At 49.6% G+C, this 26436-nt stretch overlaps 5 protein-coding genes across 8 annotated transcripts in view; 2 read left to right on the top strand and 3 right to left on the bottom strand.

The window, feature by feature from the left end:
* Positions 1-128, top strand: part of nup50 (nucleoporin 50) — a 4456-nt gene extending 4328 nt beyond the window's left edge. For both annotated transcript variants that reach the window (XM_037461883.2, XM_037461882.2), the window contains exon 8: positions 1-128. This exon is cut by the window's left edge and continues 536 nt beyond it. The gene's annotated coding sequence lies outside the window, so the exon portion shown is untranslated.
* Positions 129-353: 225 nt separating this feature from the next.
* On the bottom strand, positions 354-6431 carry kiaa0930. The gene is made up of 10 exons (XM_037461884.2): positions 6167-6431; positions 3751-3899; positions 3395-3499; positions 2946-3023; positions 2757-2858; positions 2432-2572; positions 2137-2325; positions 1901-2054; positions 1677-1832; positions 354-1604 (listed from the first exon to the last, which is right to left on the bottom strand). Exons 1-10 carry the CDS (start codon positions 6291-6293, stop codon positions 1564-1566), a joined length of 1242 nt encoding a protein of 413 aa, XP_037317781.1. The 5' UTR covers positions 6294-6431; the 3' UTR covers positions 354-1563.
* Positions 6432-7555: 1124 nt separating this feature from the next.
* Positions 7556-12458, bottom strand: fbxo7 (F-box protein 7). 3 transcript variants are annotated; one of them, XM_037461876.2, is made up of 10 exons: positions 12091-12458; positions 11323-11484; positions 10898-11168; positions 9336-9554; positions 9075-9216; positions 8754-8837; positions 8583-8675; positions 8271-8447; positions 8159-8199; positions 7556-7993 (listed from the first exon to the last, which is right to left on the bottom strand). In XM_037461876.2, exons 2-10 carry the CDS (start codon positions 11442-11444, stop codon positions 7715-7717), a joined length of 1428 nt encoding a protein of 475 aa, XP_037317773.2. In that variant the 5' UTR covers positions 11445-11484; positions 12091-12458; the 3' UTR covers positions 7556-7714. The 3 variants fall into 3 exon arrangements, with proteins under 3 accessions (XP_037317773.2, XP_037317774.2, XP_037317776.2); XM_037461877.2 differs by having other exon boundaries at positions 11323-11458; XM_037461879.2 differs by lacking the exon at positions 12091-12458 and having other exon boundaries at positions 11275-11391.
* Positions 12459-12521: 63 nt separating this feature from the next.
* Positions 12522-16045, top strand: rtcb (RNA 2',3'-cyclic phosphate and 5'-OH ligase). Its single transcript, XM_037461875.2, has 12 exons — positions 12522-12756; positions 13171-13249; positions 13327-13394; positions 13474-13573; positions 13727-13883; positions 13970-14126; positions 14197-14356; positions 14540-14715; positions 14795-14983; positions 15077-15187; positions 15504-15623; positions 15716-16045. Exons 1-12 carry the CDS (start codon positions 12664-12666, stop codon positions 15821-15823), a joined length of 1518 nt encoding a protein of 505 aa, XP_037317772.2. The 5' UTR covers positions 12522-12663; the 3' UTR covers positions 15824-16045.
* A 135-nt stretch (positions 16046-16180) lies between these two features.
* On the bottom strand, positions 16181-26112 carry xpot (exportin, tRNA (nuclear export receptor for tRNAs)). The gene is made up of 25 exons (XM_037461874.2): positions 25957-26112; positions 24245-24398; positions 23547-23629; positions 23404-23460; positions 23259-23328; positions 22696-22914; positions 22429-22613; positions 22108-22276; positions 21757-21993; positions 21586-21624; positions 21453-21515; positions 21252-21376; positions 20958-21102; positions 20759-20878; positions 20548-20642; positions 20164-20233; positions 19846-20084; positions 19440-19725; positions 19158-19347; positions 18950-19066; positions 18729-18844; positions 18585-18632; positions 18435-18506; positions 18271-18327; positions 16181-17267 (listed from the first exon to the last, which is right to left on the bottom strand). The coding sequence occupies exons 2-25, from the start codon at positions 24329-24331 to the stop codon at positions 17241-17243; spliced, it is 2916 nt and encodes a 971-aa protein (XP_037317771.2). The 5' UTR covers positions 24332-24398; positions 25957-26112; the 3' UTR covers positions 16181-17240.
* Positions 26113-26436: the final 324 nt, after the last annotated feature.

Raw genomic sequence — 26436 nt, 5'->3', positions numbered from 1 at the left:
TTACTGAGACTGTCGGTTCCAAATGTGAAGCAGAAAAGGGTAAATTCAAGCTGCTGTTATTTTTTTAAAAACAATGTAATTGAAGCCTTTTATTTCCATATGCAGAAATGTTAATTTTCTATTTTTAATTTTTTTTAAAAGCAGCCCTACTTTTAGTTAGTTGAGAACATATTTGCAGTTTCACATGTTCAGTTGTTACGTGACAATAAACGTAGTTTTAGAATTGTACTGAATCAATTTGTTAGTTGATAAAACTATTTAATCACTAAGTCACATGATCTTAAGATCTAAAATACTGAACATTTCTGTTTTGCATTTTTATCTAAATTAAGTTGCTTAAATCACGGGTTAAACAAAGGTTTATTAATATTTATTTACAGAAAAGTGTTTTATGCTGAATCAATAAAACAAGTCGTGTTTCTGTTAAAGTGAATTTAACACATAAATAAACATTAAAATGGAACAACAACAGTGAGACAACGTGTCTGTTTACAAAAAGCCTCTCAGGTCCACCTGTCAATCAATGTCAATACATTCAGCCGGAGGAAGAGGATGAGGAAGAGCAAACAGCAGACTTCAGATTCTTCTCAAAGGTTAAAAAAACAACAACAACCGATCGGTTTTTCTAATTTTGATTCATAATTTAATAAATATTGAGCCAAAAAGCTGATTTATATTTTAACATCAAATGAACGCAACAAATAACTGAACAGTGATCAATAAGTAATTAGTCATTTGTCAGATCCATTTGGAATCTATACGATCAATAATCATAAATAATTGAGTTTGAAACTTTTCCCTTTTATCGTCAGCTGAATATTTAAAATAATCAAAACACTGGATTTACAGGAAAAAGACGTTAACATTTGATGATAAAAGCTTGATTTAGTGAGTGGTGTTATTTTGCTCAGAGTGATGCATTGTGGGTCTTTTCTCCACTGGATCAACTTCTAAACTACAATCAATGTGGTTTTATTTCTGCACTTATATTAAAATAAAAAGGAGTGTTTGTTGCTTTATACATTTTAAACTGTTCAAAGAGTAACAATGTGATTATAATTTAATGCTCGTCTGTTAGATCATTGTTTGAATTACACATATTTGACGTAATTGTTGCTGCTGGTTGAAATATGTTTATTATTCCAAACAAAATGTACTTTGGAGGATTTAATAATATTCTCGCGTTTCTCAGACTTTTTATTTGTAAAATTATGAATCAGTCATTTTTGTTTTCTTTAAAGTTGTTATAATGAAGGTTTAATAAAACTAGTGAATAATAACTGCTGGTCACATGATGTCAGACGGCGTGATGACAACACGAATACTCTTGTTGTGAAAGGGTCACTTCCTGTTTCCTCTCGTACAAAAACACGTCACGAGATAAAAGCACGACTCGAGTCTCTGAGCGAAGCAGCACAAATCTACCAGGAAACCCGGCCAATGGCCTTTCGGCCTGCGGGTCACGTGACCCGGCGGCCTGGAAGAGCAGCAGAAGGAGAGGCACTTCCTGGACGGCTGGTTGGTCTCCTGCAGGCACTTTGAGGAGGTGCTGAGTCAGCGCTGCTACGTCATCAGGACGGGCTTCTGCCGCACCTCCAGGATGTCTGCAGGCAGGAGACAGCGCGTCAACAGGGAGCACGCCACCACACCCCCCCCCCCCCGCCGCGACCTCTGACCTGCGGTGATGCGGTGCAGCGGCAGCGTGACGTAGGTCAGGTGGGAGTACAGCAGGAAGTAGTCCTCCGCCCGGTTCAGTTTGAGCCACGAGCCGACCAGAGAGCGGCCGGTGCCCGACAGGGAGCGGGAGCGCAGGTTAGAGGAGGTGTGGAGGTCTGTGGGGGGGGGCGTCATCATCATTATCATCGCCGCCACCACCATCATCATCATCACCACCACCTACCTTCGTCGTCCTCCTCCCTGAAGAACTCCTCGCTGTCATTGGCCGAGTGGGACTTCTTCATCTCTTGGTTGCGCGGCGCTTTGCGCCTGAGCGACGGCGAGAAGAAGGAGGGGCGTGTCCTCTCCGGGGTCGGGGGCGTGCTGAAGGACGTCACCTGGGGGCGCGGCGCACTCGTCAGGTACTCGAGTACACGCGGCGTCCCAGCAGCATCCATGGTGTGCGTTTGTTTTGCTCACCCTCTCGTGCGCGGGGGAGGCCTGGTCCTCCTCGGTGCCGCAGGGGGAGGTGTCGCCCGTCGGCACCCTGCTGACGGCCATCTCGGCGTGACCTTTGCCCTGCGGACCCTTCATTCGCACAAACTCCATGTTGTTGTACTTGTAGAAGCCGAAGGACATGCGCTGGGCCATCTTCGCCGCCACGCTGACCTGTGAGCGGGGGACACGTGATGAAGGAGGACCGAGGGCTTCATCACGCGTCTATGTGAATAACGGCGGTTAGCGTTAGCGGTTAGCGTTAGCGGCGGCGTCTCACCCGGTTGTCGTAGACCTTCTTCAGGGCCTCGTAGCGGATGGAGCCCTGGAAGATGACCCCCTGGAAGGTGTTGCTCTTGTCGCTGGCCACCAGCTCCACGCACACCATCTCGCCTTCGCCCACCGTCATGTCGCAGAACACCTGCACGCGGTCATGTGACGACAACATCACATCATCATCAGAAGCTGTAAAAATCGTCTGACGGTCCTTCTGTTAAAACAATGAATTCTGAGCTCCTCAGTGAAAATATGACGTCATAATCGTCCCGTCATGTGACCATAAATGACTGAACGTGCAGACTAATTTTGTTTAAATAAAGTGTCACCTCCTCAAAGTTGTCGATCATGAAGAAGATGTTTGGGTAGCTCATCTTAGACTCCTCCCCCTTGCTGTCCATGGCGTGTTTGCTGGGAGACGCAAAGACTTCCTGTGAACACACGCGGCCAATGAAGGTAAAAGGTGACGTATGAACCATTGAACCAGGTGTTTGTGGGGGGGGGGGGGGGGGTCACACCTGACACTTCTTCTTGTGGATGTGGATGTCTCCGGCGTCTGAGCGCGTGCAGACTGCACACGTCACCACGTAGTCCAGCTGAGGAGCACACGCCACGCATTTACCTTCCTGTGTGTGTGTGTGTGTGTGTGTGTAGGTGTGTGTGTGTGTGTGTGTGTGTGTGTGTGTCCCAATAAGAACGTTTAACATTTCAAACACCAGCCGTTTGGTGAAGATGAGGAAACATTAAATAAGCATTTTAAGAACATCTGGGATAAAGCGTCACATCGTCTGCATACAGAGACATTTTATGTTTAACATTATATTTAATCTTCATCTAATGATCTGGGTTCCAAAGCCGTCACATTTGTACTTAACGATATATCATTTAGTTTTAGGATTGCTTTGGTTTGATATTCTATTCTTGTAGCAGAAGCAGAGGATGCGCCCTGAGCTTCCTTTGAGAAGACCTTCTGCAGGATGAGGTTCAGGTAGACGCTCTCCTCCCAGTCGATGTCGGGGTCTCCGAGGCCAGGCAGCTTCTTGGAGTCCCTCCTGTAGACCTCCACCTCCACCTGGACCACAGACAGACGTCAGAACCTCCACCGGGTCTGTGGACCTCATCCACGTCGAGGAGGGAACCCCCCTGCGTAACCACGGCAACCCCCCCACGCGCCAGAAGCTCTGAGCGCCTTTAAAGCTGTCAACCACCTGCTAACATTTATTTGGGATTTTAATAAAAAGTCAAATATTGTCTTTGTGATGGTAATTAAATCATTCTTTGTGATTTTAATAAGGTATAAATATATTATTGATAAATGATGACCTTTTTGCCCTCGCTGCCGTCCCCGCTGACGTAGGCGAGCTTCCTGCGGACGTAGAACAACATGTCGTCCTGCCGAGGAGTGAACTTCTCCATGAAGTAGGTGGAGAACATCCAGGTCCAGAAGACGATGCGGTCGTCCTTAAAGCCGCCTGACGGCAAAACAGAGGAGGTCATTTCTCCTTTGGAGGAACATCAATAATCTGCTGCTCCTTTATTCATCACATCTCAGGAGAAACCGGCTCCTGTTGCCTGGCAACCGGGCAGAAGATGACACGGCGTTAAATTAAACTTCCTGCTGGAGCGGCTCGAATACTTATTAATATATGATTATTAATATATTATTATTAATATATTATTATTAATATATTATTACAGACTGTTGGGACGGAATCACCTGATCAACATAAACTGGAAAAATAATATATCAAAATAAATAAATATCCACAAAGTGTTCAAATATATGAACTACATGCATGAGAAGGGATTTCAGAATAAGAGAAAATTAAATATTGTTTAATACATATGAATACTTTATAATATACTGTGAAATACTATGTAACTACAGTGTGTATAATATATATTAAACAATAATAATAAGCCGTAGTAAAGTGTAGCGTAGACATTAAAATACAGACCGGACCTTTTTCAGAACCGGATGATGACACTTGGTTCAACAACGCTATGAATTGTGGGTAATTCCCAACAGAAGTTTAATACCCAGAGTTCCTCATAAAAGAACCCCGAAACAATCCAGAATCTGTTGTCATGGTGACAAAGTGTAGACGTCAGCTGTGAGGACAGATTCTGGGTTTTAAGGATCCAGAGTTCTGCAGAAATCGATTTTTAGCAGCGTATCGCTTTTAAAAAGACATCAAGTGAGCTGTGACCTCCTCACTCATCGCCTCAATCTCCCACAATGCATCTCTGCTGTCCTGATCCGAGGGAGGACCACCAGAACCCCCTGGAGGACCACCAGAACCACCTGGAGGACCACCAGAACCACCTGGAGGACCACCAGAGCCACCTGGGAGGACCACCAGAGCCACCTGGGAGGACCACCAGAACCACCTGGGAGGACCACCAGAACCACCTGGAGGACCACCAGAACCACCAGGGAGGACCACTAGAACCACCTGGGAGGACCACCAGAACCACCTGGGAGGACCACCAGAACCACCTGGAGGACCACCAGAACCACCAGGGAGGACCACTAGAACCACCTGGAGGACCACCAGAACCACCAGGGAGGACCACCAGAACCACCTGGAGGACCACTAGAACTACCTGGAGGACCACCAGAACCACCAGGGAGGACCACCAGAACCACCTGGAGGACCACCAGAACCACCTGGAGGACCACTAGAACCACCAGGGAGGACCACCAGAGCCACCTGGGAGGACCACCAGAACCACCTGGAGGACCACCAGAACCACCAGGGAGGACCACTAGAACCACCTGGAGGACCACCAGAACCACCAGGGAGGACCACCAGAACCACCTGGAGGACCACTAGAACTACCTGGAGGACCACCAGAACCACCAGGGAGGACCACCAGAACCACCTGGAGGACCACCAGAACCACCTGGAGGACCACCAGAACCACCTGGAGGACCACTAGAACCACCAGGGAGGACCACTAGAACCACCAGGGAGGACCACTAGAACCACCAGGGAGGACCACCAGAGTCACCTGGAGGACCACCAGAACCACCTGGAGGACCACCAGAACCTCCCAGAGGAACCTGCTGGTGTCTTCATAGCACTGGTTCTTAAAGGTAATTAAAGCTGAATCATCGATGTTCTCAGCTCCTAACGAAACATCTTCATCAATAAAAAGACATTTATCAAATAAGAAAATAAAAGTCTCTAATAAAAGGGTGAGTGGAAACCACAAAGGAATGACCTTTATTTTGGTATCAGTTGATTTATCATCACATTGAACAAATATCAAATCCTGAGAGGAGGTTTTAATTAATTTCCTTCTGATACATTTAAAACAATAATAATAATAATAATAGAAGTAAAAACATTGCATGTGACATCACAGATATACTTTTATGCTTTGTGTGTGGTATTAGTACGTTTATGTGAGTATTTGTACAGCGTGGTATTAGTACGTTTATGTGAGTATTTGTACAGCGTTGTATTTGTACAGCGTGGTATTAGTACTTGTATGTGAGTAGATTAGTTCGGAGTGGTATTTTTAGTGATCTGAAGTACATGATGACGTCAGATGATATCGATGTTTACCCTCCCATTGATCACATTGATGAATACTGCTCCAGATCTCCGGGCCTCCACTGTGACCCTGAACGCCTCATGATAGATCAGTATTACAGGTACACGTGTGCACACGCACACGCACTCGGTGGTATTTCCGTGCTGAGGACACACACCACCGGGGATGAGCTCACCGAGTCCGCTGGCCTCCTGTCGCGCGGCGAGGCGGCTCCTCTCGTCGGCGATGGCCTTCAGCATCTGCTGCAGAGACGCGTCCGGTTCTCCGCTCGCCTCCTCGCGCACACCGGGGAAGGACGCCATCGCCGCGCCGGGACCATGACACCGCGGAACCCCCCCTCCCCGGTACCGGTTCCGCAGGTCGCCGGTGTTGCTGTTGCTGAGGGAGACTCTGGTCCTTCCCGTTGTCAGCTGGAAACACCCCTTGCACTTCCGGTATCAATACGAGGCTCTTAAAGGGACACAACACCTGAATACGTCATCCATCGCGCGCACACACACACACAGTGTGGCCCAGAGCACTGATGGTGTTGCAGAAAATACGGTCTAATGTTATACATATTTATATGATGTAGACTATATCATATAGTCGTATATATTTATGCAATAATCATTAAAAAATGGTAATTATTATTTTTTCATATTTAATCCAGCACGCTTGGAACTTCACAAAAGGCACGGATTTCTTTGAATACATTCTTCAAAGAATATTCAAAGTATTCAAAGAAAAAAGCCCTCTTTATGTTCCTCTTTATTCAATTAACTGGATCTGAAACCCACCTCCGGTGCTAAGCAGGTCACAAATCCAGCGCACCTCTGTGAGCGACGCTATCCCCGCCCGCCGTCGGCGGAGTTAAAGCTGAAATTTACATGGAACATCAACAAAAAGACTTGATAGGCAGCGCATTCCTGCTGTGACTTCCGGTGAGGTCACGTCACGACACGGGCAACACAACTTTTCACACACCGGTGTTCCTACGCGCTAAGCTCCGCCCGCGCACAGTGCACCGCCGAAACGGGATGTAAACAAACGCACCCTTTGTTTTAAGACAAAGGATGACGTCACTGTCTCACGAGCTCCCGACCGTGGAAACGTTGGTTTGTGTTTTAGGTTTAACTTAATTTTCTCTCATTTAACCTTTGATCATCTAACACAAATTATTAAATAAGTAATTATATTACATATTAGTATTTATACAATGTCAGAGATTAACGAAATATTTTTACATACATTTACAGTATTTAGTATTAGTACGATAGATTGTTATAAATGACCACATACATTAATTATTAAATAACAAATTATATACATATATATAATAATGTTCAATATTCAAGTACGTAATATCTTATTCATATATTGAAATATGTAATGAAATGGACGATAACACAAAATAGACCTTTAACAAAGACGTCTTTACTACAAAAGTTACAAAAGTCTCGATATCAGACGTTTTTCTGCTTCGACTTTTGCAGATTTATCTGTGTTAAAAGGAGAAAATAATTTAGTCCGTCGTCGTCATTACAAGATTATATGAAATAAAATAAAACGCATAGATCTTAGATCTTTGTCAAAGATTTACTTTAACAACAATTCAAATCTCTCTAGAAAAGCAAATAATGATTGAGGGAAAGTGGGTTTGTGTCCAACGTCCTGTATTAAGATCATCTGGGTTTTAATTAGTGCAGGAGGAGATGTGATTGGCTCCCAGAAGGAGGCGGGCTCAGATGAAACCCCTCCGGATGTTGGCGGCTCGCCCCCCCATGGGTCGGCCTCGGGGGAGCCTCCGCTCGAGGCCCGGCGGGCCCAGCGGGTCGTAGCGAGGGCGGGGGAGGAGGACGCGGGGGAAGCCCGGGTTCTGGTCGTAATCCCCCCCGATGATGCCGGGCAGCGGCGGCTGGAGGGGGGCGGGGACGAAGGGGTTCCGGTGGAAGGGGGGGAGGGGGCGGAGCCTGGTGGCCTGACGGCGCTCACAGCGGATCTTATGGAACCTTTTGTAGAGCTTTAGAAAAAAACACCAAATCCATCATTCACTCGAATATGTTACTTATATATATTATATATATATATATATAATATATCCTTAAAATGTAAATTAGCTAAGTGATCAAATAAAACAATGTTTTGTACTAATAATAAAAGGTGAGTTCAGTGGGACTGGATTCACCTGCTTCCAGTCGGTGTCTGTGGGGCGGCCCACATCTCCATCTGCAACAAACAGGAGCCGATTGATCACATATCGGTCGCTTATTGATTCGTCGGCTTCGGGGGCGCCTCACCTGAGAAGTCCCGTCTGTACAGGTGTCGCCATAGCGACGAGTCGGCCGTGGAGACGGCGAAGCTCCGGCAGACCGCCGACAGTCGGACCACCGAGCGGACGTCGAGCAGCCGGAGGACCCGGAGGAGCAGCTCAGGGGGGAGGGCGGCCAGGCCGAACAGCACCGGCAGCGCCACGGCTGGAGGTCACAGGGGTCAACCAGAGGTCACAGGGGTCAACCAGAGGTCACAGTCTACATTTCAACATCATTAAAACTTGTTCTTAAATTTAAGTTTAAAATCATTTTGTTCTACTGCATTTTCTGCGGCGGTACCGTCTCTCGCGGCGGCGATCAGCGGGTAGGTCAGCTGGTCCTTGAACACACGGGACAGTTTACGTAGATCTCTGAAGACCACCGCGCCGCCTCCTGCAGCAACGACAGAGACGTGACATCACCACCACCACCACCAGCACCAGGAGCTGTGGACCAATCAGGGAGCAGTACCTGGCTGATGGTCCGCCACGTAGCTCGACGGCTTCACACACAGTTTGCGAACCGCGTCGACGGATTCGTTCACCTTCAGAGTCGCTATGGCAACAACAAAGAGGAATGTTAAAAATGCACACATATATTAGTTTCATCTTTCCGACGGTCCTTGAATGCATCATGTAATAATATTACTTTCATGTCTCATTTTCTCTCCCTTAGTTTTAACCTCCAGTCACATGTTATTCATCTGAGCCACAGTCATGTGACTCTAAACCACGCTGAGCTGACCAATGAGCAAAGAGGCGGATGTTCCTGACAATTCACACGTGCGCTGACCGTTGATGACGAGCACGGCGCCCATGACCACCGACACCACCATGGCCACGCTGCCCTCACACAGAGGGTGGGTGTACTGCAGCCGGTAGACGCCTGGAGACCTCCATCCTGCAGGCATCTCCGAGGCCTTCAGCTCGCCAGGCTACACACACACACACACACACACACACACACACACACACACACACACACACACACACACGTCATTCAAAAATAACAACAAGCAATCCCTCGGGTGGGAGGAGCCCCCCCCCCCCTCACCTGAGGAACGAAGCCCGTCTCCAGCATCAGGAGGTGTCCGGCCACCACCACGGCGTCGCTGGGGCTGGAGGTCTGGGCCGAGTGGAGGAGGAGCTCCAGGGAGGCCGGCGCCCGGCCGTCCTCCGCCTCGCTGCACAGCATGGGCTCCCAGCGGGGGGGCGGCGGCGGGCCGGTCCGCTCGGGACCCGGTACGGCGGCCGCCAGTCTGCTGCTGCTCGGCTGGTTATGAGACAACGAGGTGAGACACGTTCATGTTTGGAACCACGTGGAATCTGTGAGAACCAGAGGACGGTCTGCAGTTTGTCGACATCTTGGTTTGTTGCAACCGGAGGAAGAAAAGCTGAACTGATGAGAACTAAACTCATGTTTACAATGTTTACTGAGGGAATGAAGCAAGAGAGAAGTAGAGTCATTTCCTCATAGACGTCTATGGGGGCAGAGGAGTCGCCCCCTGCTGGTCACTACACAGAAGTAGAGTCATTTCCTCATAGACGTCTATGGGAGCAGAGGAGTCGCCCCCTGCTGGTCACTACACAGAAGTAGAGTCATTTCCTCATAGACGTCTATGGGAGCAGAGGAGTCGCCCCCTGCTGGTCACTACACAGAAGTAGAGTCATTTCCTCATAGACGTCTATGGGAGCAGAGGAGTCGCCCCCTGCTGGTCACTACACAGAAGTAGAGTCATTTCCTCATAGACGTCTATGGGAGCAGAGGAGTCGCCCCCTGCTGGTCACTACACAGAAGTAGAGTCATTTCCTCATAGACGTCTATGGGAGAGAGGAGTTGCCCCCTGCTGGTCACTACACAGAAGTAGAGTCATTTCCTCATAGACGTCTATGGGAGCAGAGGAGTCGCCCCCTGCTGGTCACTACACAGAAGTAGAGTCATTTCCTCATAGACGTCTATGGGAGAGAGGAGTTGCCCCCTGCTGGTCACTACACAGAAGTAGAGTCATTTCCTCATAGACGTCTATGGGAGCAGAGGAGTCGCCCCCTGCTGGTCACTACACAGAAGTAGAGTCATTTCCTCATAGACGTCTATGGGAGCAGAGGAGTCTCCCCCTGCTGGTCACTACACAGAAGTAGAGTCATTTCCTCATAGACGTCTATGGGAGCAGAGGAGTCGCCCCCTGCTGGTCACTACACAGAAGTAGAGTCATTTCCTCATAGACGTCTATGGGAGCAGAGGAGTCGCCCCCTGCTGGTCACTACACAGAAGTAGAGTCATTTCCTCATAGACGTCTATGGGAGCAGAGGAGTCGCCCCCTGCTGGTCACTACACAGAAGTAGAGTCATTTCCTCATAGACGTCTATGGGAGCAGAGGAGTCGCCCCCTGCTGGTCACTACACAGAAGTAGAGTCATTTCCTCATAGACGTCTATGGGAGCAGAGGAGTCGCCCCCTGCTGGTCACTACACAGAAGTAGAGTCATTTCCTCATAGACGTCTATGGGAGCAGAGGAGTCGCCCCCTGCTGGTCACTACACAGGATGACGCGTTAACTCATGAAGCTTTAACTCCACAGTAAAGAAGCAGAGGTTTGTCTCCTGATTCATTCCCTCACCTCGTTGGATGTCATGGCAGCCTGCTGGTCCTGGTGGTCCTGCTGGTCCTGGTGGTCCTGCTGGTCCTGGTGGTCCTGCTGGTCCTGCTGGTCCTGGTTCTCTGAGTCTCCCGTCGTTCTGGCGGCGGCGCTCCTGGCGCCCTCAGCTGCAGACTCGGGCAGGACGACACAGATGAGATCTCCGGAGACGATGCCACAGGAGGACAGAGTCTGACCCGAGTCGGTCAGAAGGGTGGATCCGTTCAGAGACAAACTGAAGTGTGTGTCCTCACTGAAACACACAAACACGGCTTTTAAAACAGCTTCACCTCCACTTTGCATTTAATAAGAACACAGCAAAGATTAAAAGAAGAGTTAAAAAGAGAAATGAATCATACGTGAAACCAGGATCTAAAGTGAACAGCATCTTGTCTCTGGTGTCTCACCAGAGTCCCTGAGAGGACAGTATTGTCTCCCTGACGATGTCCGTGAGCTCCTTCAGACCGGCTGCTTCTCCCGGTACCTCCACCCGGATGGTGGTCCGGTGGATCCGAACCCGCAGCTTCATGACGTCATTCACTCCTGACACAGAATCCAGTGACCTTTGACTTTGGATCGAACGGTTTCAACAGGTTGGAGTTTGGTGCAAAGATGTCCGTACTTTACAGTCTCCAGATACGAAAACATTATTGATGTAATGATTCTTTTCAAGAGGCAAACCGCTGCATCCAGAATAATAAGTAAAACCAGAAAGAAACGATTCCATCTTTGACTTTCATGACGAGTCACTAGTTTTAGCTGATTGGATTTCAGAAGTTTAGAATGAAACCAAACTGCGTTTTATAATTATAATTTTTTTAGAATAAATAACTTTCTAACGGTAGTTTACGAGCAATTTAAAGAGTTTGCTTTGAAAACGATAAAAAAATATATTATATTATTGCGAAATAAGTGAAATAATAAGGAAACGGTTTTAAAAAGGTCTGTCTGTTAAATTCGCCTTCACATTTAAGAAGAAATGAAATGTTTCGGTTTCGTTTATGAACATTAACGTTAGTTAACGTTTCACGTTGCTGCGTAACAACGAAGCTTCGCTAGTTAACTTCATGCTAACTAGCCCAGCTAGTTAACTTGTTGCTAACTAGCGTAGCTAGGTGACTCGTTCCACCGACGGGTTGCAGATAAAAGCAGCGAGAGCAGAAACGAACACTCACCTGATGAGATAAAGACAGGTAACTTCAGATCAGCTGTAAACAACGACACAGCCGCGTCAAACTGCTAAAGCTAACCACGCTACTTCCGGTTGTCAAAACGGATACTTTCAAGATAAAATCCATAGTGGAAATGTTTCATGAAGCAAAAGGAAAAAATAGAGTAACGGTTATTAGCCTTTATTCAGGGAACCAAGTGTGGTGATTCTGATAAAAGTGAGGATAATGAATTGTACGACTGCTAAACGAGATAACTTAAAGAAGTTAGAACAACAGATTATGCTTTTGTTCTGACGATCAGTGGCAGAACGTCCGGCTCAGCTTGGACCGTTTGATTGACATTTCACAGATCAACTTGTTTATCTACAACTCGGCTTACTGTGATGTACTGATGCGGTTTATCCCCCATTCCTTCAGATGTATTAATTGAATTCCTCTCAAACACGATTAAATTGTAGGTAAAAATTTACAACCGCGTTTTCCTTCTAAAAGCGCGTGGGCTTCCGTAGCGCCTCCGCGTTAACCGAGCGGCGCAGCGGTTCGTGTGTAACGTCACGCGGCTTTCTGATCGGAACCATGAGTCGGAGTTACAACGATGAGCTGCAGTACCTGGACAAGATCGGCACCAACTGCTGGAAGATCAAGAAGGGTTTTGTTCCCAATATGCAGGTGAGAATAGTAGCTGCTAACGAGGCTAGCCGGTTAGCTTACGTTTAGCACACGCTGGTTAGCCATGAAGACTTCAACAAGGTCCCCGTGGAGGAGACCGCACTCCGCAACCTCATGTCGTCACAAGATCAATGAACTTAACCCCTGAAATCAGCCCAACACCAAAGTTCTAACCTGCTGACGCAGCTCAGTGACGCAGCTACCAGCCGCGATGACGTCACAAACACCTCCGGATATAGTTTACGGTTCGGCTGAGCAGTCAATCTAATTACTCATGTAGAACATGTAGTCTACATATGATATATGTGCTGTGTAGTTTATTATCATAAAGTGAACTAAGGGATCTGATTGGTCATTGATTGATGACATCATCGTGAGCATCAGAAGCCTCAAATGACGTCCTTGTTCCTCCAGGTCGAAGGGAACTTCTACGTGAACGACGCTCTGGAGAAGCTGATCTTTGAGGAGCTCCGTAACGCCTGTCGAGGAGGAGGTCAGCTCCTCTTCCTCCTCTTCCTCCCCCTGACCCCGCCCCCTGCGGCTCACTCTCTCCCTCTCTGTCTCCCGCAGGTTTCGGCGGGTTCCTTCCCGCCATGAAGCAGATCGGGAACGTGGCGGCGCTGCCGGGGATCGTGCACGTGAGTCACATGACGGCGTGTGGGGAGGCCCCCGCGGTCCTGCTGCCCGACTCACTCGCTGTGTTCACTCGTCCCTCAGAGGTCCATCGGGCTGCCGGACGTCCACTCCGGGTACGGCTTCGCCATCGGAAACATGGCGGCCTTCGACATGAGCGACCCGGACGCCGTGGTGTCTCCAGGTAACGTCACCCGCCCCCCCGCTCATAAACCTACTATAGTTCTGTCAAGGAGGGAAGGAAGGAAGGAAAGAGGGAGGGAGGGAGGTAAATCTGAAAAGGCCTTAATGATTTCATAAATTGTGACATCACGGGGGGGCGTGTTCGATGCTGCAGGGGGCGTCGGCTTCGACATAAACTGCGGCGTGCGGCTGCTGAGGACCAACCTGGAGGAGGGCGACGTGCAGCCGGTGAAGGAGCAGCTGGCCCAGGCGCTGTTCGACCACATCCCGGTGGGCGTCGGCTCCAAGGGGGTCATCCCCATGGGGGCCAAGTAAGGAGGGGTCACCTGGTTACCCTAGTAACCTGTCTACCTATGTTAGCACAGTCACTATAGCTACCTGTGCGACCCCCCCACAGGGACCTGGAGGAGGCCCTGGAGATGGGGGTGGACTGGTCTCTGAGGGAGGGGTACGCCTGGGCCGAGGACAAGGAGCACTGTGAGGAGTACGGCCGGATGCTGCAGGCCGACCCCAACAAGGTGTCCTCCAAGGCCAAGAAGAGAGGCCTGCCGCAGGTACGTCCCAGGTAAGCCCCCCCGCCCCCCCTCCCAGCTGTCCGTTAACACGCCCTCCTGTGGTTTGAAGCTGGGGACCTTGGGGGCCGGAAACCACTACGCTGAGATCCAGGTGGTGGACGAGATCTACAACGACTACGCCGCCAAGAAGATGGGCATCGACCACAAGGGGCAGGTGTGCGTGATGATCCACAGCGGCAGCCGGGGGCTCGGCCACCAGGTGGCCACAGGTAGACCCCCCAGCTTCTACAGCTCATTGATCACTGATGATTAGTTACAGATGAATATCAAAGTATCAGTAAGTTTAAAGATGAATTTACTACGTGAAGATTAACTCGGGTTAGTTTACAAATGACTTCTAGAGGTTCAGGGTCACATGGACCAAACGTTGTTGTTGTTGTTGTTGTTGACAGACGCTCTGGTTGCCATGGAGAAGGCGATGAAGAGGGATCAGATCACAGTGAACGACCGGCAGCTGGCCTGCGCTCGCATCACGTCTCCGGAGGGACAGGACTACCTGAAGGGCATGGCGGCCGCCGGCAACTACGCGTGGGTCAACCGCTCGTCCATGACCTTCCTCACCAGACAGGTGACCCCCACGCTGAGGACCACAATGCACAGAAAGGGACCAGCATGCACCTGGGTGACGTTTACTGTTGTTGTTTCAGGCCTTCTCCAAAGTGTTCGCCACCACCCCCGACGACCTGGACATGCACGTCATCTACGACGTGTCCCACAACATCGCCAAGGTGGAGGAGCACATGGTGGACGGGAGGCAGAAGACGCTGCTGATCCACCGCAAGGGCTCCACCCGGGCCTTCCCCCCCCACCACCCGCTCATCCCCGTGGACTACCAGGTAACCCAGCAGCACCTGTAGACCACGCGGAGACGCACCTGGGGAGGCGCCGCTGTTTGACGCCCTGTCTTGTCTCTTTGGGGGGGGGCTCAGCTCACGGGTCAGCCGGTGCTGATCGGAGGGACGATGGGGACCTGCAGCTACGTCCTGACCGGGACGGAGCAAGGCATGACGGAGACGTTCGGCACCACCTGTCACGGAGCGGTACGAGTCCCTGTGTGTAGAAACCGTCCCTGTTGAGTGGCGTGTGGAAGCCCCGCCCCCTTCCTGTTGACCGCAGATAAAATAGACAAGCGACAAATGAGGTTTTTATGCTCTTGAATCCCGATTGAACATCATTTAAAGCGACGTGCTAGCGTGCTAGCGTCCAAACATAATTCCTGTCACTTTTCGCGCATAATGATATTTGTCCCTCTGGAATCGTCGTACGTATTATTTTTTCTGAAATAAAAGGCCCCACATTGGGCAGGAAGGGGCGGGGCTTATGAATGAATTCGCACTGACCGTGATCTCCTGTCAGGGCCGCGCTTTGTCCCGGGCAAAGTCCCGCAGGAACCTGGACTTCCAGGACGTCCTGGACAAGCTGGCCGACCAGGGCATCGCCATCCGGGTGGCTTCGCCCAAACTGGTGATGGAGGAGGTGGGGCACTTCCTGTTAATGTGTAGATTTAACGTCCAACAGGAATCTTTTGCGTTGTTTGTATGAATCTGATGATGTTTGTCTGTTTTCAGGCTCCGGAGTCGTACAAGAACGTGACGGACGTGGTGAACACGTGTCACGACGCCGGCATCAGCAGGAAGGCCATCAAGCTGCGACCAATCGCTGTGATCAAAGGCTGAAGCTCCTCCCCTTCCTGTGGGGCCAAAGACGTTTTCATCCGAAAGATGAACAGTTTTCCTTTTTTTTTTATGGGTTAAACGGATGTCAATTAACTGGACACTTCCTGTTTTTTCAAAATAAGAGGAATTTGATTAAATGTTTCAAAGTTATTGAAGCTATTTTTGAAATAAATCAAATGTTTTTTTTCCTATTATTTTTGAATAAATGAAAACCTACCTGCTCATTTGTTTTTTTAATGGCTGTTAATCCTGAACATCTTTACCTTTTACAAGTTGGTTGACGCTCATAAATGAAACTATTACATTTCTAATGTATGAAGATTCAATAAAAAGGAGTTTGATATGATTAAAGACTTTATTGGTTCAGGTTTAAGCTTCAGTTCTGAAGACCAAATGAAAATAGAACCTTTGTCCTTTAATACTGGAACACAAAACATCACGTCAGTGTCTGAGGGATCTGAAAAATAAATAAAACATGAAGCATAAACCGTATTCTGCTCCCAGTCTTTATGCTAAGCTAACACTTTAGTTGATGCTAATGTAAAGCTCTTACTACATTTAAAGTACTTTAGTGATTTTCTACATATTAATCCGCCGCTGAAAATAGTCCCTGGACTTGGTGAGAGGCTCCGCCCACAGTATTGATCACATCAATCCAACCACAAATCTCAACTTCTTGAACAGAAAAATATTTTTTTTTGTTTAAATGTAAATTAAATGAAACATTCGTGAATTCATTGGTTTTAAAATTCACTTATTTTGAGATGCAAAATAAAAATCTTCTACAAATTATATTTAAAAAAAAGGTCATTAAAGTCATAATGTGAGAAAGCGAGTCATCTATGAAAACTAACAAATAACTAAAAATACTAAGACGTGTTTAAACGTGTTATTTGTGATTTTCACACTTTAGTGTCAGATTTCCTCCTCGGGTTCCGTAATGAATTCAAACGCACCTTTCAAAGTAAAAGCATGTTCTTCTAATCCAGGGTCATTTAATCATTCTGAGGATCCTCGTTCAGCTTCCAGATGGGAATGAAGATTAGAAAAGTAACCTCACATCCGTATTTACACTTTTAACACCTTAACCTCTTATTTACATTTTGTTCCATTTTATTTTCATTTCCATCTGAAGTTAAGAGAAAACCGCTTGTGAAATAAAACGCAGAAACTTCAAACTAAACAAACTTCAGCCCTTTTTTCTCTCCAAAGAAAAGTCCAACGTGGTGAAAAGAGTTTGATGGTTTTACTGGAGTTTTCCCAGAATGCTTCACTCCGCTCTGCTTCATGTGGGACCTCCATCAGTCCTTCAGCCTCCCGTCTCCACCTCCGTGCTGGAGCGTCTCCTAGGTTACGGGTCCTATTGTGGTCACTTCCTGTGACGTGTCACTTCCTGTAGCTCGAGTCCTCCAATCGCCTACAGCCGGGCTCGCTGGAAGAACGCCTGCAATCAATGGACCAGTTAGTCATCGATCGGGTCGTCGATCGGGTCGTCGATCGGGTCATCGATCGGGTCATCGATCGGGTCATCGATCGGGTCATCGATCAAGTCATCGATCGGGTCATGGATCGGGTAGTCGATCGGGTCGTCGATCGGGTCGTCGATCGGGTCGTCGATCGGGTCGTCGATCGGGTCGTCGATCGGGTCATCGATCAAGTCATCGATCGGGTCATGGATCGGGTAGTCGATCGGGTCGTCGATCGGGTCGTCGATCGGGTCGTCGATCGGGTCGTCGATCGGGTCGTCGATCGGGTCGTCGATCGGGTCGTCGATCGGGTCATGGATCGGGTCGTCGATCGGGTCATGGATCGGGTCGTCGATCGGGTCGTCGATCGGGTCATGGATCGGGTCATCGATCGGGTCGTCGATCGGGTCGTCGATCGGGTCATGGATCGGGTCGTCGATCGGGTCATGGATCGGGTCATCCATCGGGTCGTCGATCGGGTCGTCGATCGGGTCGTCGATCGGGTCGTCGATCGGGTCATGGATCGGGTCTTGGATCGGGTCGTCGATCGGGTCATGGATCGGGTCGTCGATCGGGTCATGGATCGGGTCATCCATCGGGTCGTCGATCGGGTCGTCGATCGGGTCGTCGATCGGGTCATGGATCGGGTCGTCGATCGGGTCGTCGATCGGGTCATGGATCGGGTCGTCGATCGGGTCATGGATCGGGTCATGGATCGGGTCATCGATCGGGTCGTCGATCGGGTCGTCGATCGGGTCGTCGATCGGGTCGTCGATCGGGTCATGGATCGGGTCGTCGATCGGGTCATCCATCGGGTCGTCGATCGGGTCGTCGATCGGGTCGTCGATCGGGTCGTCGATCGGGTCGTCGATCGGGTCGTCGATCGGGTCGTCGATCGGGTCGTCGATCGGGTCGTCGATCGGGTCATTGATCGGGTCGTCGATCGGGTCGTCGATCGGGTCATTGATCAGGCACTCGTACCTTCATGTAGCTCTTCAGCACTTTGACGTCCGGCTGCTGAAGGACTTGACAAAACTCCTGTGGGATCAAATATCAGAATATTAAACGTTCTCGTTCAAAGCAGGAAGTGAGCGTCATTATGAAGACGTGATCCTCGTCGTCATGGAGACGCCGCTGCGTCTCACCTGAGAGATTTCCGGCGACACCTGGAGTGAAGGTAAGTATTCCTGCTGCAGGAAGTGGATGAACTCCGGCCCCTGAAAGATTAAACGTCACTTTTAAGAAGAAGAAGAAGAAGAAGATGAAGAAGCTGTTGAGAATCAATCAATATTTACCCTCTTGAGATGAATCATCTTCAGCGTGAGCGCGCACTCAGACAGCGTCTAAAGAAACAGAGCAGAGCGCTGCTCACCTCCACTCGCTTCAACACCTTCAAGTGTGTGTGTGTGTGTGTGGGGGGGGGGGGGGGGGGGACTCACCAGGACGGTCTGCGCGTCTGAGAGGTCAAAGGTCGGCTTGAGGGGAGCCAGAAAACAGGCGGGAACCACATGCTTGTAGACAAAGTCGGGGAATCCTGGCATGCCGTCTTTTCCCCCTGAGGGTCGACCAGAGGACGACAGGAAGTGAGGTCACCAGAGTGGACACACACACACACACACACACACACACACACACACACACACACACACACACATCTCACCCCACAGCTCCACCAGCCGGGACAAGACCACGAAGCAGGTCTTCTGGGCGATGGGGTCGGGGAAGTCCACGGCGCCCTGGATGATGGTGAAGACGACGCGCTCAATGTTCTCTGCTCCTGGGGGGGGAGGGGGGGGGGCAGAGAGATTTAAGCTCTTTTATAGGATAAAAAGTGAAATAACTCAGTTTGTACCAGAGACAGTTCTCACCCTGGTTGGCCATCACCTCGTTCATGCCGCTCCCGGCCACCGTCTGGATGAAGGTGAAGTAGCTCCTCCTCAGCATCTGCTTCTCCAGCGCCGCCGCCTGGTCGTTGTCCTCCGCCGGCCGCGCCAGCACGCCGAAGATGGCGAGCACCAGCGGCATGAAGACCTGCTGCAGGAAGGGAGACACCTGCTGCTGCAGGGGGGGGGGGGGGCAGACAGACCCGGTCACCAGCCATCCTTCCATCCATCGAAGGTCGCGACCCCCCTGCCCTCCGGCCCCCGTACCTTGAACTTGGCGGTGATCTGGCTGATGAGCGGGATGAACTCCTGCAGGTCCTTGGCCTCGCAGTCCTTCAGCATGTGCTCCGAGGCGCTGGGGATGAAGGGCAGCACCTCCTCCTCCATGCAGATGATCATGCGGTGCAGGAAGGAGCGCACCGAGCTGCGCAGAGACCCCCGCCGCACGGGGCAGCTGAGCGCCGGCAGGAAGGCGTGGAGGCAGTCGCGGTACACCTCGGTGCAGCCGCACTGCTTCACCGTCTGCTTGTTGCTGAAGGCCTTGCTCGTCCGACTGGGGACCAGAAAACATCACGGGTCACGTTCTGTTGCTTTTCTTTTGCCACATGAGGAGGAAACGACTTAATAATTATGTTCTCCTGCAGGATGGAACCATCTGGACGTTTGTCCTCACCTGGCGAACCCGACGGCGTGACTCAGGCAGTCGACCAGCGCGGCTCGCCGCTCTTCGTCCGTCTCCCGTGGCAACTTGGCGAGCACCAGGCGGAAGGCGTCCATCAGCGGCAGCAGCAGACTCCTCATCATCGCCTGCTTCCGGTCCGCCGGACACTCGGCGTTCACGATCAGCACGCCCGCCGTCTCAAACATGAACAGCTGGTCGTCGCTGGTCAGCAGCGCCAGCAGGCCGTTCTCCTGGGAGGCACGATGAAGGGGGGGGTGGGTTAGTGACATAGAGGTCAGAGGGTCACATCCTCCCCGTGTCAATACTTACAGGAGGAGCCAGTTCCAACAGGTCCTGGATCCGGGTCAGGATGTCCTCGACGAAAGCGGTCATGTGTTTACTGTTGACACGAGAAAAACATCAACCATGAAGCATCCCTGCTCTATTAGAGACCTGTCAATCAGTGTGTAGCCCCGCCCTAAAGCATCCCTGCTCTCTTTGAGACCTGTCAATCAGTGTGTAGCCCCGCCCTAAAGCATCCCTGCTCTATTAGAGACCTGTCAATCAGTGTGTAGCCCCGCCCTAAAGCATCCCTGCTCTATGGTCTATTAGAGACCTTTCCTCATAGACGTCTATGGGAGCAGAGGAGTCGCCCCCTGCTGGTCACTAACCAGAATGCACCTTTGACTCATGAACCTGAAGTAATGGACTCACTGCAGCGTCTTGATGAATCGGGAGAAGAGGTAAGCCACTCTGCTGCGGACCTTTGGGCTGCTGTGTCTCAGTCCTCTCTGGTCCAGAAACGCCATCTGACAGTGAACGCAACACGGGATGAGTCTCAGACACACAATGGGTGTGTTATTGTGTACCAACGTGTTCTACTGGTAGTACTGGTGTACTACCCTGTGTACTACCGTGTCCTCACCAGCACGTTGGGGATGTGTTGAGGCTCCACCAGGAAGAACTTGTCGTATCTGACGACGGTCTCAAAGAACTCCAGAGACACGCAGCTGTGCCGGTAGCTGCTCACGCCGCACGACACCAGCTGTGGGGGGAAAACTCGGTGAGTGGCCGTAACCATGGAGACGTGAGGCCCATCTCACCAGCCTGACCCGGTGACCCACCGTCCTCATCATGTCCTGCAGGGCGCTGGTCTTGGCCGTGTCTCCGGTGAAATGGGCGCCATGCGACGCCGGCAGCGCCTCGCCGAGCATGTAGAGCAGGCGCACGGCCACCTCCACCTCCATGAAGGCCGCCGTCTGCCAGGTCCTAGAGAGCAAAGGTTCATCGCACCAAAAGTTTGTGTTTTCGTTAGAAGGAAAAAACGACTAGTTTGTTGTCTTACATTTGACATTAAGTTTTCTATTGCCAACTTTGCAACTAATTTTCTAGATAGAAATAAATGAGGCGGCTCTCACTGCATGGTGCTGTTGAAGACTCGCCGTACGGCCTTCAGCAGCAGCTCAGGAGAAACCTGAGCCAGTCGGTCCAACAGCATCTTCAGCTGCTTCCTGTACTCCACAAACATGGCCTCATCTTCTCCCTGAGGACAAAGCACACCACGTGAGCTGAGCTGTCCCTGCAGGAGACGACTACAACGAGGCCTCCTCTTCGCTCACCTCGTTCTCAAAGTTGTACTCGTCGTCGTACGTCAGTTTCTTGATGACAGCCAGCATGATGGCCTGCAGGATGAGAGGCAGCGTGAGAATCATCTCAGACATCAGAGGCTCAACTATGTGACTCTACACTCACCTCCATGTTTGTCTGCTGCTGGTCCGTCAGCTGGGGGAGCTGAAAAGATATGTTGAAAAATATTCATGAAACAGAAAGGTATCTTTGAGAAATGTGAAATGATGACAAAACATAGATAATATAACAGAGGGCCTGCGTGGCCTCTGATTGGTCCAGGTGGAGCCCCCTCACCTGCTTGAGGACGTGTAGGTACTCGTAGCAGAAGCAGACGATGTTGGCTGAGATGTCGTCGTCCTCGTGCACCAGCAGGCGCAGCAGCAGCGGCACTTTGGTCTCCAGCGCCTGCAGCGTCTCCGCCGCGTCCTTCACGTTGCCTCCCTTGGACAGTTTGGTCCAGCTGAGGACCAGACTCTGACCCATCCCGTTCACCAGGCGGGAGAACTTGGCCAGGAAGTCCACGTCCTCCTCCTGACGGGACAGGAAGGGAAAAAAAAGGGGAAGAGACCAAAGAGACGTGTTTTAGAAATGGACGCTTGAATTAGACATTAGAATGAAGTGGGCTGATGAGGCCGGAGGTCCAACCTGGTCCACGTTGAAGAAGCCCGCTGACTGCAGGACTCCACACAGGGACTCCACCAGCTTGGTTTTGTCCACGGGGTCCATCCCTTTGTTGACTATTTCAAACAGGCAGTCGCAGGCCTCCTCTCGCAGCTCGGCCACCGACATGTGACTCAGCAGCAGGTTGACGAAGCTGAAGACCAACGGGGACACGAGGCGTCAACACTTCTAGGTTTTACAACGTGGCTGCTTTTTATTTTCTTTCTTTACAAATGACAAGAATCTTGTTGTGTTAACTTTGGTTCTGAACCCAAACGTCAGTCTGGATTAGTCAGTGCGGCGTACCGGTCGTTGGCGATGAGGTTCAGGTCGATCCAGGACACGAAGGCCCCCACCACCTCCAGACACTGACAGGTGAGCTCCGGGTGGGAGTGCTGGTACGTCTGCAGGATCTGGAACCAGGACTCCACCAGGTGGGGGATGCACTGCTCCCTCATGTGGTCTTTGATCAAGGTGTTTCTACGTGTCTCCTGAAGGACACATGGCACAGTGTTAACCACGAGAGCCTCCCGGGGGGGGGGGGCGGGAGGTCACAGGTCATCACAGGCTCACGTCAGGTAGGTGGAGGATGTCTCTGTCCACCACCTCAGCGTCGATGGCCATGAGGGTCCTGAGGTAGACGTCCACGCCGTGGGGGTTCAGGCCCACCAGGGACAGGACGTCGAAGAAGAACTTGGGCCACAGAGTCAGGTACTCCATGACGAAGGTGAGGGCGAAGACCTGAGCCGCCTTGTTCCTGATGAAGGGCTTCTCAGGCTGAGGGCTCATCAGCTGGAGACCAGGAGCACATGTCAATCAAACGAGGGTCACTTCCTGCACCACCTTCCTCTACCAAATAACAAAGAATAATAAAACAGACACGAGGCAGAAATCTAATTCTTGTTCTCTACGTTTCACTGTTTAAACAAAAGTTTGATTATATATATATATATATTATATAGTGTTTGTGTAAAAGTACATAAATAAATACTTATGTGAGGGAGCAGCCGATGGAAAACGAGACGTCTGAATGACTTCATAGAAAAGTTCCCTCTTGCATTAGTAGAATCCTTTTTTACGTGGTTATAGAAGTTAGACTTTGGTCTAAAAGGTGTTGTAGGTGTTTGTAAACGTACCTGCGCCTGGAGCCACTTCATCAGAGTCTCTCTGATCAGCTGCTGCTGAACTGACCTCAGACCAGCGTGTCTGCAAACAACCAGCGTCAACGTGATGAGACGCAAGCAGGAGAAGCCCCCCCCCCAACCCCCTCACCCTCCTCACCTGAACTTGATCTGGTGCTCCAGGACTTGGAAGCAGAAGAACTTGACGTGGTCATCGCTGTAACAAACCACAGAAGAAGAAGGCTTGAACTTGGGGGGGGGGGGGATTTAGTCTCTGATGAAAGCCGTGATGTCGACACCCACCTGTAGAGCCCGTTGGCGAGGGCCTCGGCGCAGACCTCCCACGCGTCCTGAGACTCCTTCAGCTGCTCGAAGTAAGCCATGGCCTGAACACAGTCACCTTCATCATCATCATCATCATCAGAAACCATTGAGCCATTTTAACCATTTTATGCCACTGATAATTTAATGACAATCTAATAGCATAGAAATACAAGTACGCTACTTCAAACCACGTTTTATTACAATCGGAATATTATCAAATTTATCCTAAATGAATAAAACTAAATAAATAAATGATGAGTGCGAGGGACACGGAGCGGCTAAACCAAAGCAAATAAATCCTCCTGAACTGAGCATCAGAATTCTTTACAAGTTGTATGATATCAGTGTGAAAATGAATCATTTCAATATTCCATTGGATTAAACAGATGTAAATCACAAGTGTCTAATTTATCTGGTGATGGTTGGTGGCGTTTTAACCCCTAAACTTCTCTACAAGTAAACAAAGGGATCGCTAGACTGTTTAAGGACAAATGTAAAGGGGTTTTATCCAAAAATAGGATGCAACACTTGTCAAATGTCTAAAACAAAAAGCGCAGGAATTTCCCAAAGTATGAACGCTGTCACATGAAAAGATAAAGTCGACTGAAACACATTTATTCTACCGTTGTTTATAACATTTACAGAGCAGTAGAACAGAGTGAACCTCCGCGTCCTACCCGCTGCCTGTAGGGGGCGTCGGCGTTGGGGTCGAGTCCCAGCAGGGCCTGCTCGTCCATGACTGCACAGAGCGACTGGCAGGCCATCAGCGGGTTAGCTGCCCTCCAAAGACGCTTCTCTCCTCTCTGCTGCCGGCCGGCAGACCGCTCTCATCTGGAGGGGGAGGGAGAGGACAGCCTGAATAAGTGTGTACACACACACACACACACACACATGTATATTAGGGCTGTCAAAGTTGATGCGTTAATCCATGAGATTATTGTGGCTGAGATTAATGCAATAAATTATTTTAACGTAGCTTTGTTTCCTTCCGGTGTGCGTTGAAGACCCATCAGTTAGATGCAGAGAGCGAGATGGTAGTAAAACAAAAAGAAGAACTGAGCAGAGGAACTCCTAGCTGCTAGGCTACTTCCATCTCAACATCTACCCTGCAGAGGACCACCGCTATGTCCATAAAAGACAGTGGTGTGGAAACGTCCTGCTAAATGTGGGGACATCGTTGGAAGTTCACGTCAAACATGTCAAATGATGGAGAGTTGAGTGCAAAGGACACGAGGACAGCAGGAAGAGTCCAACACGTTCCACCCGGAGGAACTGTGCCTTCAAGATGATCACGTGTGTGGAGTGTATGTTTAAAATACAATTATAACAAGTGCAGATTAAATACAGCATTCTGATTGGCTGAGAGTGTCACGGGGTGTACATTAAGAAATAAAGGTAAGAGAGACTACGTCATCTTCCAATAATGTTACAGTTCAGGGTGTTGTGAGGCCCGATGCGCAGCGTTTTGGGCAATGTGAGCTGTCCCGATCTTGTTTTGTGTTGGTATGGTTGCTTAGCAACAGACAGGTACGGGGACTACATTCTCTAGGCTACTGAAACGAGATACACAACGTTTGATGGTTACAACTATTTTGTGCTGAAAGGCAGCTATTTACTTACTATTAATAATGTCGCTGATAACCTAAACGTTCTTACTTTAATTTACTCCAGTAAAAATGTGAATACTTCCAATGGGTCGACAAACTTTCACAGGTGAACGACGCGCCGCACCTGTCTGCGTGACGTCGGGTGAGCTTTGTTTTGATTTGACAAATGAATGAATGAATGTTTACTTTCCGGGACGCAACATTCCGAGAGGATCGATCCGTCCTGACAGCTCGTCATGCAACACCGCGTCAACACAAACACGTGCACTGAGCTTTTAAAGAGGTGCAAGGACGTGTCACGTGTGGCCGGTGTGGCGGTCGGACCGCTCCTCGGAGTAAAGTTGACAGTTGGTGCTAAACGTACTAACATGCTAACCTCTTCACCGGTTGTTAGCTACCCCGCGGTGCTGGACGTGCTTACATCTGCACTAGTTGTTAGCTACAGGGCGGTGCTAACATGCTAACATCTTCACTGGACACACGCAATACAGGCTAACGTTAGGTTAACTCAAGCTAGCGTTAGCCGGCTAGCTCCTTAGCTAGCAGGCGTTGTGGATTCATCCTGACGCTTTAAGTCATTCCCGGGAAGATTTCCTCAATGTTCACATCGAGAGAGTTGGAACCATTAACGTTACATAACTTTAAATGTGTTGTTACTTTATCCCGTGTATCACGCTCACGTCACCTCACGATGTTCTCACGATGACAAACTGACGTTAGCCGTCCGTTACTACACTGAACATGGCGAATGAGACATAAACACCAGGTTGTGTAGAACCGACCTTAATTAATCAACTTGTCTCATCGGCGTTTTCTTTGTGTTTTCCTCCGCGTCAGCTCGCCGCGGACAACCATCCAGAAATCTCACACACGTCGGTCGGACTTCACGCAACAGCAGCGGCGGCGTGTCCACTCAGCTAACATCCGGGTCACACCAGTTAACATCCGGGTCACGTCGGAGAGAGCCCGTTAACTTAACATTGTTTTTACAATATACAATACAACTATTGTAATTATTACTGTTGAATATAACACATTGTTGTGTTGTAACCACGTGTAAATTACACATAATATGTGGCGTAAAAGTAGCTGTTTGTTAGCTAACGTTAATTAAGTTGCTAACGTTGAAGAGACTGAAGCTGGTTTCTGTCTCGTTCTTCTATTCTAATATTAGAATAATATTAATGTTGCTAAATGCACGTTTAACTCGTGAAAATGCTACTAGACATCAACAAATTAGTATTTACTATATCAAACACATT

The sequence above is a fragment of the Pungitius pungitius genome, chromosome 2 (assembly GCF_949316345.1).
Source record: "Pungitius pungitius chromosome 2, fPunPun2.1, whole genome shotgun sequence".
Taxonomy (NCBI): Eukaryota; Metazoa; Chordata; class Actinopteri; order Perciformes; family Gasterosteidae; genus Pungitius; species Pungitius pungitius.
This window is presented reverse-complemented; position numbering and strand designations above follow the sequence as displayed.